Source organism: Limulus polyphemus, unplaced genomic scaffold (assembly GCF_000517525.1).
Source record: "Limulus polyphemus unplaced genomic scaffold, Limulus_polyphemus-2.1.2 Scaffold44, whole genome shotgun sequence".
Taxonomy (NCBI): Eukaryota; Metazoa; Arthropoda; class Merostomata; order Xiphosura; family Limulidae; genus Limulus; species Limulus polyphemus.
In genome coordinates, this window is record NW_013665654.1 from 180,712 (window position 1) to 194,402 (window position 13,691).

At 33.8% G+C, this 13,691-nt stretch overlaps 1 protein-coding gene across 1 annotated transcript in view; it reads left to right on the plus strand.

The window, feature by feature from the left end:
* The first annotated feature begins 7,346 nt into the window (after positions 1-7,346).
* LOC106462232 overlaps positions 7,347-13,691 on the plus strand; it is a 24,597-nt gene continuing 18,252 nt past the window's right edge. The window contains exon 1 of the mRNA XM_013922136.2: positions 7,347-7,504. Coding sequence (XP_013777590.1) covers positions 7,444-7,504 — 61 coding nt within the window. The 5' untranslated portion in view covers positions 7,347-7,443. The remainder of the gene's footprint in view (positions 7,505-13,691) is intronic.

Here is a 13,691-nt window from a genome sequence, read left to right on the forward strand (position 1 = left end):
CTCTCTCTCTCTCTCTCTCTCTCTATATATATATATATATTGTCTCCTAGAATCTTTTGTCTCTCATTGTCCAACCAGTCTAATGTATTCTGGTATTGATTAAAATCTTTATTGGGAAGCAACTTGTGGGAGACAAAGGATAATCTGAAACATACATTTTTTACATACCTCTGATTTTGAATCACAATGGACTAATTAAAGGGAATGTAGAAACAAATTCTGAAAGAGTTAACAACCAAATGTTAAGAATAGTAAATGTCAACATACTGGTTAATAAAAATAAGGGTAATATCAAAAGATTTGGTCATGTATTGGAAGATTAAACTCCAACTTGAGTGTAAGAAAGAATTATCTATCACTTCGTAAATATGATGTATGAACAATTACATCTTAGTACTTATTCTAAAAGAGCTTATTAAATATGTGCTAGATGATCAAAAACATTATTCACTTAATAAAGAAAATTTTAAGGATTCAATGAAACATAGTTTTCCATTTTTGAAAGTACAGTAACATAATACCTAAATTTTATACTTTATAAGTATGAACAAACAATCTCATCTTACCACTTATTCCAAAAGAGCTTATAAGATAATTGCTAGTTGATTGTTACACATTTAATAAAAAAAAACTATTTGGATTTAATGAAACATGCTACACTGTTTGTGAGAATACTGTAGTACTTAGATTTAATGGTAAGGGTGCTTGACTTGAAATCTGCAGGTTGTGGATTCTCAACCTTGTCACTGAACATGATCTCTCTTTCAGCTGTGGGGGTGTTATAATGTTATGGTCAATCTCACTATTCATTGGAAAATAATTGCCCAAGAGTTGGAGGTGGGTGGCCTTCCCTCTGACCAAACGTTTGAATATACCACAAATACACACACATGCACCCTCATGTTACAAGAGAATGTAATGTAGCTGTTGAAATTAGGGATTTCATTATTCTTTATAGAGCAAATATTGAAAAAGAAATTTCAATAAAAGAGGACCTTGCAGTTGGTAGTGCTATTGATGTTGACAAACTAAGCCTTGTGCCCAATTGGTCAGAAATTAATTTAATTTCCTCCTCTTCCCAAAAAGTGATTATTAATGTAGAATGAACAAGAGATGTTTTTAATGTGTGCCTTTCGTAACTATTTCTTCCCAAAATTAATTTTTTCTTAGGTCAGTGGATGTTATGAACCCATTACTTCCCTGCTAGTGTAGAAACTGAGATAAGTAAGATTCTCTTTTTAGTTTATGTTACATGTAAAAAAAATGTTAGTTGGTGCTTTTGTCATAAGATTAAATTACTTTTCTATAAAGTAAAACAATCAGTTAAGAACAAAGGAGTAAACTAAATCAACTGAAGCTCTGATAATTAATATATCTAAATTTGGTGATACATATATAAAGATATAATATTAGTATTCAGTAACAATATACAGGAAAACAAATTACTAAAGAGTGTAATAGAAGTGTGTTAATAAGCTGAGCTGCACAACTGTAACAGATCTTTTACCTTCAAAACCTTCCTCTAGCTTTAACTGTAAGTTTAGGTAAAAAATAATTAATTATAAAATATAAAAACTAATTGTAAATTGCATAAACTCATATTTGCCCTATAAACGTTCTAAATTTATGCTAGAAAATTTTACAAAAAAGAATCTAAATTAAGCACTGAACATTAATTTCACAAAGATATATGATATTACAGAGTCTTGAGTTTTATGTGTAAAGTTGTTACAACATTGTGGAATATAATTAATTTATTTAATACTCTAAAATTAAATCTTATATCTAACTGTTTGATAAAAAAAATTAATGATGCTTAAGAAGTTTGGTTGTTGTTAAGCATAAAGCTATATAATGGACTGTCTGTGTTCTGCCCATGATAGGTATTTTAAGCCTGCAAACTTAGCACTGGGAACATCCATGAAGAAATTGCACATTCATAACGTATGAGCAAAAACTAGCAATTTATGACTGTCAAGCTAACAGTGCTCTTTTCATAATGAAGTGGAATTAATATCTGTGTTAATGCCAGTTTTGCAGTCATTCATGCATATTAATATAAAATTGGAATGCTTCGTTTGCTAAAACTGACAGTATATTGCAAAATTTAGATCACTTACTTAAGTGGTTTTATCAAGTAGTTTCTTGGACCCCGGAACAAATGAGGTAACTGTATAGTTTATTTAGATGGTCCAGAATGATGCCATAGAATACCTGAAACTTGATCATCATTGTAGTTGAGAACTTTCTTTGCATCAGTGCTTCAGCTCTAGAGAATAAAGATATCTACCACAAATAATTCAAGGATCTATGTGCTTTTTAGAACTTAGCTATGTACATTGGTGAGTTAAAACACTTGCATTGTAAAGTGTATTCCAGCATTGTGGCAGCCAGTTTGCCTCTGAAGAAGTAAGGACCTCATCAGTAACCCTAAACACAGTATGTTTGATACATTTCACTATGATACAGGTCCAGCTTATCGCTCTTTGGTTAACTTGTGTTTAGGGTTACTGATGAGGAGTGGAATTATCCGAAGCTAGTATAACCCAATAAAAAACATTGCTTAAAGTGTAGATTGCATTGGACCTCCTTTGAACTTAAACTTTGAGATTAAACAATTTCGAAATACTAAATTTATTTATTATGAAACCATAAAATGTTGACCAAAATGCCCACAAGAGCAATGGATTGCACGAGTGTGTACGTAAACGATATCATTGCAATTCTATCTAACATGCAAGTGGTGTTTCAGGATGTTCCACAACAACAATGTTAGGCTGTACCACAAGCTAATGCTGTGGTTGAACTGATTTCTGAAATTCACTGTTTTCTTGTGAAAAATCACGTGATGCATATTCAGACAGTTATAACTCCGAGATCAAGATATGTTCTGATATTGGTTTGTAACTGTTTGTTATGAATTTCGCGCAAAGCTACACGAGGGCTATCTGCGCTAGCCGTCCCTAATTTATCAGTGTAAGACCAGAGGGAAGGCAGCTAGTCATCACCTCCCACTGCCAACTCTTGGGCTACTCTTTTACCAACGAATAGTGGGATTGATCGTCACATTATAACCCCCTCCCCCCACGGCTGAAAGGGCGAGCATGTTTGGTGTGATGGAGATTCGAACCCACAGATTGCGAGTCGAGTGCCCTAACCACCTGGCCATGCCAGGCAGGTTTGTAACTACAGTTATAAAATAGTGGTATTATCTGCAACAATTGTTGGTAAGGTGCATGATATAGAAGTAGCCCAAATTAGTGGTGTAGTTTGTGATACTTCAACCACACCACACTGACAGATAACCATATGGTTAGCAGTGCACCAGAGGTCGCTAGTTAACATTCAAGCTCAGACTAGCAGTGACAATTTGAGGGGATTCTGATGGAATTCAATTATGTTTATTTGTTGGTATTAACAATAAAAAGGAAAGAAAATGCACCTATGTTCTTTGTGAACTTTAGATAGGTGAATATGGTCATGGGCATTGACACATTTCAGTTGTCATGCATGGTCAAATGTCTCAATGCATTTGAAGAATTTCACTAGTTCTTGCTTCTGGCCAGTTGGGCTAGACAATAAAACACAAAACTAAGGCTGCTTTCAGCACTCAAACGGCGAGTATAAGTTCCACGTTATCCCATTCAACCTCTCTAATGCGCCAACTACTTCTAAGTAGCTTATGGTACCTGTATCTCAATGTAGGCAATGGTGAAACGGAAATGATGTTTTATTTATGTCAACAGCATTTAAGTATGTGATCATGTTTCAGGCTGCAATAAAAAATCTAGGCATGGTCTTTCAACATTTACTTCAGGTCTGAAATTAAAGCGAGAGAAATGTTATCTTTTGTGGAAACATGTAGCATTTCCCAGGTGCACAGTGAGTAGAGAGGGAGAATCTGCATGTTCTGCTAAGATAAAAGCCATAGTAGAATGGCTCGAACCTAAAAACAAGAAAGAAGCCCAAAGCCATCTCAACTTTGCATCTTATAAAAGATGCATTGTGGTCAACTTTTCTATTATAATAATACCACTTCCAGCATTAAATAAAATTGAATGTCATTTTATATCATTGGAGGATTGGGCAAAGTCATTCCAGTTGCTAAGATGTCTTAGGTTAATGCATTGGTCTTAGCTTACCCAATACGTTCCATTGGTCCTTGATATTGATGCCAACAACAATGGTTATGGAGCAGTGATATCACAAGTACATTACACTGTAGATTGTGTAATAGTATATGTAAGCCAAATACTGATGTCCACCAAACGTTGTTTCCGTATGACAAATAACTACTTGCAATCATAGTATTTGCCAAGCACTTCCACCACTATTTATATCGTAGGGAATTTACGGATAAAATATATCATACATTGTGGTAGTGGCTGATGAACTTTCAAGAACTGGAAGCTGCGAATGTGCAGATTGAAAGGTCTGGAATTAGAAAATTTTTGCAACACACAGACAAGCCTTTTTTGGTGAAATACATTATTTCTAGTTTGTAATGATATGTACGAGACTAAATCATGTCACTTTATGATGATTCGAAAGGATTGTAGTTGAAATATTTTTTGACAAATCATAAATTCTATTACACTGTAACATATATGCTTAATAGTTCACCAAAACATCAAATACATTTTTCACAAATCAACAGTTTATAACCGAAAAACAGTTAACGACCATAATCTTAAAAAGACCTTTAATTATAAATCAAGTGATTATTCTTTCACGTTTTATGAATCCAACATATTTACTGTTTATCATTACAGAATATACTTTACAACAACAATACAAGACTTGACAAGCATATTGAAAATTTTTTAACAAAACTTCAAGATACGCTAATATATTATGTACGTAAATCTCCTAACTTATAAAATCCTGAATTAGCTTTCATACAACTTATAGCATTCATATTAATATTTATGTTAGAGTTACGACAGCGGAAGTCACGTGACGCTGGAAGCATGCGCGCTGGAGTTTCTAGAAGGATCATGACTGTTCCTGGCAATTCTAGTTTTTTTCTAGGCGCCCTCTATTTTAGTATATAAGCCCGGCAAATAAAGCGGAGGAATACCAGATAGACAGATATTTGAGTCAAGTTAGCGGTAGTGACCCTAAGTAAAGTGCGTGAATCGTTGTGAATTATAGCGTGTGTAAAGTTAAAGTGACTGTGGAAATTTTGTGTATTGAAAAGTTGTATTGAGAAAGAATAAACTAGTTTTTTTTAAGAAAGGACTTGTATCAGCTGAAGTTCCTCGGGAAGAATTTATACCAGGAAATTCACAAACGACCAAATACGCAACAACATTTTTGGTTTGTGTAACATCATGTGAAAACAAACACTGTATTTATCCCGAGATATTTTAATACACCCTACTAAAACATACCACTGCATAAATAAATGAATAAAGGATTCAAACATGTACGTTATAGATATTTTGTGACACCAGCAATACTATTTGTTCAAACTGCATGTTCAATGCATGTGCGATTTCAGTTTGTATGTATGTATATTAAAAATGAAACAGTAAGCATGAATGATAAAATACTGTATATTATTTACATATTTAAATAACTATGTTGTCATGACAACTCAGTACTTTTCAGGATAATAATTGTAAAAAGTATTTTATGCAAATTAAGTATAGAAGCGAAAACTATACTACAGTATACTACATCATAAAACACATAATCGGCTGTAGAATAATAATGTAACTGTTCAATATTTATAAAAACGAAACATTAGATACGATAAAATCCTTTCAGGACTGCCAGGAACTTGCTTTTTTTAGTATTATATATATATTAAAGAAATTATATGAGGATGTTGGATTAAGGATTCTTCTGCACTAGGTGTCTGTGACTTGTTGGCGATAAATTTGACAATAGACGAACAGCACACACTCCACTTGTTTTTAAATATGTATATAATATATATATCAGAAACAAGTTGAATGTATATACAAAATTCTTTACACTATGAAGATCATAGTTGTATCTTAAACACTATGCAGTTCTCTTCTTCTTATCAAAAGTCCACTTAGGCCTATTCAATTGCTTTAAAATTCAGTTGACAAGCCGAGCTATTTTCTCTATTTCTAACGCAATAGTATCCTTATATAATTCACTTACGCTGTCTCGTGAGTTACCGCAGTTGTATCCTGTACTTCCAATAATCATCTGCTTTTTCGTGCTTCCAAATAATCGTCTGTTTTTCGTCAAAGTCCACACAGGCGGGTTCAGTTAGCTTGGAATACCCTTTGACAAAACAAATTATTCTCCTTATCTCTCATTAATCTCATTCTAACATATCAACTTTTAGGCCTGTTACGTCTCTGGTCGTATGCTAATTTCCAGTAAAAACTTGTGTGTGTGTGTGTGTGTGTGATCGTAAAGTTATTTATAACCAGTTTGTTAAAACGGCATTCATACATATATTTCACTATTAGCAACACTGCATATGGGCTCAGCGATAGTAACGTTTCCGTCTTAGCAGCGTAGGGGTGGTTGTCGAGTGTAACCGGAAAGAAATAATAACTGCAAAACTGTTTCTGAAAGAGTTCATGTTATCGCAAGATTCGTCGGATTACATGAATAATATAATCTGACTCTAAACCATGTAACATGTTCGTATGCGCAAGGTACTTGTAGTATTGTTATCTGTTAGCGACAAGGATTAGTTGTGTGCCATTATCGTTAGACAGTCTCATATGGATTAAGTGTTAGTTTAAAAAATGTGGTTTCCAAAATTTAAATTTTAAATGTTAAGAAAAGAATTTGATTTTAAATTGTTCAAGTAAGCTCTGTTAAATTATACTGATATAAGTCGTAATTTTTAACAGTCTTACAAGATTGTTTGTTTGTTTGTAATTAAGCACAAAGCTACACGATGGGCTATCTGTGCTCTGTTCACCATGGGTATCGAAACCCGGACTCTAGCTTTGTAAGTCCGCAGACATACCGCTGTGCCACTGGGGGGCGCTAAGTAATGTGTGAGAAAAAGTTAGTAAAAAAGATTATATTTTTTGGGAAATAATTCATTCAGATCTCGTTTAACTGCGAAACATTTAATCGAGTATGTATTAAGAAATGGCCTGAAATCGTAGTTTCAATGTTTATAAATAATAAGTAATAATACATGAAACAGCTTATTGTGAACGATTTACAACAAGAGGTTTTGATATAAAATCGAACTTTCATGAAATAAAGTGTCTGATAATTCTATTCGTAACTCAAGTTAGTTTATTTCAACTGACGGAAACTCTTCGATTCGACATCCCAGCCTCCAGTATCACAAAACTACTTCCGGTGTTCGTTTCCCATGGTGTTTTCCCGCTGGACACTTTCCAAACAGTTTGTTTCGTCGGTTCAATCTAGTTGAAGAAATTTTTTTCTGGAAGTGGGCGTTCATCTACATTGTTTATTAGATTTTGCGACATGTCATCAAAGAGTTTTCTTTATGGATTTTGCTTTCTTATTTCAAAACTCATACTTTCAGGTAAGTTATTGTGAAACTGATAGCTATTTGAAGCATAGAGTTTATACCTTATCATAACAGATCTAATAATAATATATTCTAAGACCTTGGATCACATTCACCAGTGTTCATTGCTTATAACTAAATTAGATTTTTTTAAACAAAATTACTTTCCAAATTATTTGAAAGTAACTGGAAATAAGTATTAAACTATTTTGTTTGTCTTTTTCCTGAAAATCTTCAAATTAATAAGAAAACTATATATAAGAAAGAAGTTAGTATCACTAGTAGATGTTTAAATACTTCGAAATATCATTACTTTATACTGCCCAGTGCAGTAAAACTAGCATAGCATAATCTCAGAATACGAATAGTAGCAAAGCCTATTATAATCTGGCTGTATAAACTTATCTCGTAGATACTTTTTTATAGACAGTGACAATATAGAGGTACAGTTTCTCATAGAATTAAAAAAAAGACATTTCCATTATGCTTCATCTCGTAGTTTTTTGTTTTTGTTTTTTTTAAATTTCCAAAATATATGTGATCAGTGAAAGGAAATTTTAACGCTTTATTTAAAAACAACAAGTTTATTTTATCAAAATGTTCAGAAGTTCTTAGACCATAATAATATATTGTAATCTACATTACTCATAAAAATTAAAGGATAATAATGAAGTTTGTTTAAATTTGTATCATGAACCACGATAGTGGTTCATAATAGGGATCGCAAGGAATTTCACAAAACTCTAATAGAACATTCGGACAAAAAGTACCTTAAACAGTAAAGATTCAGTTCAAACAACACATTAAATTAACTGCTAAGGCTGTACACACATAAACATGCACAAAAAAAGCACGCATGTTAGACTTACAAGAAAAAGAAAATCCATTCAAAACGGCTCATTTGTAATTCTTTTTATTATTATTCTCTTGCACCCAAATTGCACCCAAACCTTTTATAGAAAGTACTGTGAAGGTCGTAGAGGTATTGAGAAGTCGGTTTATTTCGTATATATTTTACATAAGCTAAAAACAAAACATCATAATTATAGTATAAATAATGTTATCATCACTCCTTGAAATTAGTTTTAAAAAGCTTAAGTTTGTTTGTTTGTAATTATGCACAAAGCTACACAATGGACTATCTGTGCTCTGCCTACCACGGGTATCGAAACTCGGATTATAGCGTTGTAAGCCCGCAGACATACCGCTGTGCCACTAGGTGCAAAAGCTTAACTACAGGGTGAAACAGGAATTACCAGTCACTTATAGATAAACATTAGATGAATGTAACGTGTATATAGTCAATGTTTCGTATATTATACAATCGTTATTATTAGATAGCCAACCCCTCTATTATGTATGAAGTGAAGGAACAAAAAAAAGAAATAAATACACATGGTATTAAGTTTTGTAACGCACATTCGTAGAATAATTACTTTAAAAGACACGAAGATTTATTTGAAGCGATGTAGGCATATATATATACTATGCATTATACGTAGAAAGAGTGTAGTTGCACAGAAACTATAAATGATCACTATATTCTCAAACGAATCTCCATTTTACATCTCAAACTAATGCGATCAAATAGTTAATAGCTGCAATAAATCATCATGAACCGTATCAGCTAGCTACTAGCTATGTTTTTTATCATTACAATGTACAAAGTTAGCTTCCATATCAAATAATCATTTGCCCTTAGTTGAGCGTAAAAGAGCCAGCAAACAAAATAAAAACAAATTGGAATTTAAATACCTGAAAATAGGGATCTTAAAAAGTAAGGAAGCAAGGCTGGAGATACTGTAGACATTATTTACTCAAACTACAAATCTGTATTTTGACTCCACCAAATGTAATTCTTGGTAACAGCATGAATCCAAACTAGTGGGGTTTGTAGTTTGAGTAAATAATGTCTACAGTATATCCAGCCTTGTTTCCTTATATTTTTTACGATACCGATTTTCAGGTTTTTAAATTCCTAGTTTTTATTTATCTTGTATTTTTACATTATCAACTTTTCAACTTTAACATGGTTATTGTAGAGGATTACACTAATCCTATCTGAGACTTGCATGTTCATGCACCAATGATTCCTTATGAAATATGCTTATATAAGAAATAATTCTGCAAAGTAACATGCTAGTTTTGATTAATTACGAAAGATGTTTACTGTTGATATAATGTTAGGCTTATGAAGATTTTTGATAGTATAGTGTGTGCAAGTTGTTAGAAACCATTTAACTGAAACTGGACTTTGCAGTGCTGTCACACTGCTTCATGAGGGCTGCATTCAAACTGAGGTCATGGAGGTTTCACAATCTGTGATCAGTAGATTGTGGTGAAAATATGAGAACACATTAGAATACACTAGGAGGCCAGGCCAGGTTCGCAGGAAGGCTATAAATGCAGTGTATGACCGATATTTGTGACATTTAGCCCTTAGAAATCGCACCAGCAGTACTAGAGGTCTCAAGAACGAGCTTGAGCAAGCCACTACAGTGGGTATATCATATTCAACTGTCAGGAACAGGTTCCATAAAGCTGGGCTCTGATAAAGGATACCAGTTAGAGCCCCTGCACAAATCCAAGGCACAGAACAGTCCAGTTGGCGTTTGCCCAGGAACATGTCACCTGGACCCTTGTACTGTTCACAGATGAAAGCAGGTTCTGTGTATCTTCAACTGACCGATGTGTGAAGGTCTGTAGACGTGAAGAAGAGCGATATTTGGTCTGTAACTTTGTTCACCATGATGCCTTTGGAGGGTAGCTCAGACAGGGTCTGGGGTAGCATCTACATGCAGGGGCATAGAGCTCTATGTGGTGGAAGGAGTATCTCTGATAGCAAGACATTACATGGTTAAGATCCTGTTATAAATCGTTTGGTCTTTTGCTGGTGCTAGCGTAGGTGAGTTCGTGTATCAGCAGGATAATGTCCATCTTCACACCACCAGGATCACGCAGCAATTTGTTTCATAATGAAGGAATAAAGGAACTGGACTGGCCTGCCAAGTCACTGGACCTACGTTCAGTTAAGCATTTGTGGGACTTGCTAGGGAGAGAAGCTAGAGACAGACAACCTGCTCCTACGACTTGTCAAAACGCTCAGAGCTGCCGTCATCCAGGAATTGACTTTGCTGCCCCATCAAGTCATCCCAAATGTAATCAGCAGTATGAGAAACAGGTGTAGAGAAGTCATAAACAACAGAGGAGGACCTACCAGCTCTTTAAAACTCATTTGTTCATCTTAATGAGTTATTTTTCTTTGATATTTGTGTAGCAAAATATTAGCATTCTTCGTTAGTTTTGCTTTTTTGTTAATTAATTGTTAATGATTTTTTTACTTGTTTGATATTGTTTGCCTGTGATATTTGTAATAAACAAGTTTCGTCAATTTTGAATACTTCTGTATTTTATCTTAGAATTTTTAAAACAAAACAAAAAACAGATGGATTGTTTCATCACACAGTGAGACCTTGTCTGTTTGTTGAATGTCTTTACCTTGGACATTGTGTGGTACTTAAAGTCATTTCTATTACAGTGACGTTAAGCCACACAGTAGAATATCCTATTAGTAGCTGTCCACAGTGTTTAAGACTTAAGCAACTCCACGAAGAAAAATTGAAAGACCCAGATTTGCTGTGGCTGTTTCTTGTTGTGCAGCAGGGCCAGCAGATATTAAAGAACATAACCTGTGGTACTTTTACAAGCAACTAAAACTGTAGGAAAGTGTGCTTTACTATTGTTATCAGACACCAAGATATATTTCTAAATCTGTGTTCAACTAGTGATCGCCAGGGCCATAGGCGCAATTACAGCTAAAATGCTAGGAGGGGACATGCATTTTTATAAAGTCTTGTGTGTTGAAAATATGTGTGGCCTTTTTTCTTAGGACATTCTGTGAATTAATATCCTATTTTAAGTTATGATGTTGCTTTTTTAAAAAGATGAGCAGAAAAATTCTACAAAAATGAGAAGCGCACTGTTCGTAGGTAAGCCTTATTGGAGTCCTGCATAATGGAAAATTTGATTTTTAGTACACTAAATGAGTGTTACACAATAACAAAATATCGTTTATAGAATACTTTTGAGTAGCTGTTAAAATACAACTAGTATTGTTAATTTTATTTTATTTTTTTAAATTTGTTATGCAGATGTGCTCCCTACGCCTAAAAGGGGCTCACCAGCCCAGATTGGGTTAAGTGTCTCTAACTATTTTGTATTTACATAGTGATTACTTAGTAAATTTATGTGAATTCACAATGTTATCATGCATATCTTTAAAGTACTTAGTGTGTCTTTCATTTTTCATGATATAAACTTAACCCTAACATACTGAATTAACTACAAAAAAGACTCGCATTTTAAAAAAATTTTGTAGACACTATTTGTTTTTTTACACAATCCCTGCCATTAACGGGTCTTTGAAATAAACAATGTAACCATAGACACAATACTTTTTAGCTTCAAATGAAATAAATGTAGAAAAGGGGCCATTATACAACTGAAAACAATATTTATAATTAATTGGTATATTTCTTTTTTATTGCATTTCACATAATAAAATCCAGGATCACATTACAGCATGGAATAGAAATAAAATGTTAATCACTTAATAAAAAAAAACACTTAGAGCCTGAGACCTAATACTTATTTTGCCTCTTTTGAAAATCAGGTTGTTGACATAAAGAATTAACTTATACTAAAATAAATAGCAATGCACTAATACTGATGTTTTAAATCATCTTCAGAATGAAAATGCTCCGAATACAGTACACACGCCATTCAAAGATCATTAAGTGCCCTATTGGATAATGCTGTATCATGAAATACCATTGATACTTCATGGCTCTGCATTTTCCATGAGATCACTAAATCCCCAAATCAAAGAGAACCTTCCTGGAGCTAAAGTCCAGCCAAATTTCAATTGAGCACTGGGAGAATCCAACTCTGTTGGTATCAGCACCTGAAGTATTACTTAGTCAGCTACTAGATGCAAAAAATTCAAGTTCCAAGGTCAACATTTGAGTGTCTACCTTAGCACTGGCTCCATCATCATCCAAGGCATCTTGTTCATGGTGACAATGGCCAGTGAATGTTCAGCTCCTGATAACACCCGTAATTACCCTGGTTCATCAATCCACACCTCAACAACTGACTATACTGAAGTTTGCTCCTGAAGAAGAAAGGTCCACCTTTCGAAAGCGCTCAGGTTATAGGATTTTAATTCATAACTATACTGAAGTGATACTGTCAGACCCAGCCTACAAGATGGACCAAGATCTGGGTGTTACCATGGTGTGAAGATCAGCAGATGAAGTGCATAAATCCACCATCACAACTAAAGAATGAAAAGCAATGGCTTTGTTTCGAGCTGGCCAGAAGAAAGAAAACTCTGGCAAGAGTGATAATATAATTTGCCAAATGACAGTCACTAATCAAAACTCTACCTCCATCTCATAGGGTCTGTTTCTTATATCTCGATTAAATTGGGTAAGTTGCAGCTGTCTTTCCCAATTCTTGTTTTATGATGTAAATAACTGATTTTACCTTTTCTTATAATGAAATGATAGTGATCATCATCAAGTTCGGTGTGTGGATGTAGATAAGCCACTTTACCCTTCCTCATGATGAAGTCATGGTTATTGCCTTCATGTGTTTGTGCATAATTATGTGTGTACGACATTGTCCTACGTCTTCTTCAAGTACTTGCATGTAAATATTGATCTAATGAAAAACACCTTACGCACGAAGAAAAAAAAGTCAATACAAACCAACAAACCCACAGTAAGCAAAGAAAGTGGCACTCGATAGTAACCCATATTAGCTTCAGGATCGCAACCTTTACTTTATAGAATCAACCAGATTCTTTTAAATATATGGTAGTAGTTTTCTTCTCTACAACAGTGTGAATAACTTCCGTTATAGTAACGCCATGTAATCTAGTTTAATAATTTATTGTCATCATCCACAAGTACTCGGTATAGCGGTATCAAGCATCATTATTTACGCTAATAGCTTAAGCTAGTACCAATTGATGCTAAACGCTCTTTAATTAGGAGAATTTCGTAAAATTTAGTAAATTTTTGTTTAAAAATTGGCAATGAATAATGAATAATAACCATCCATCCTTACGATTCTTTTGAAAACCTGATAATCTAGTTTGCTTGGCCTAACCAATACTTATATATATATATATATATAT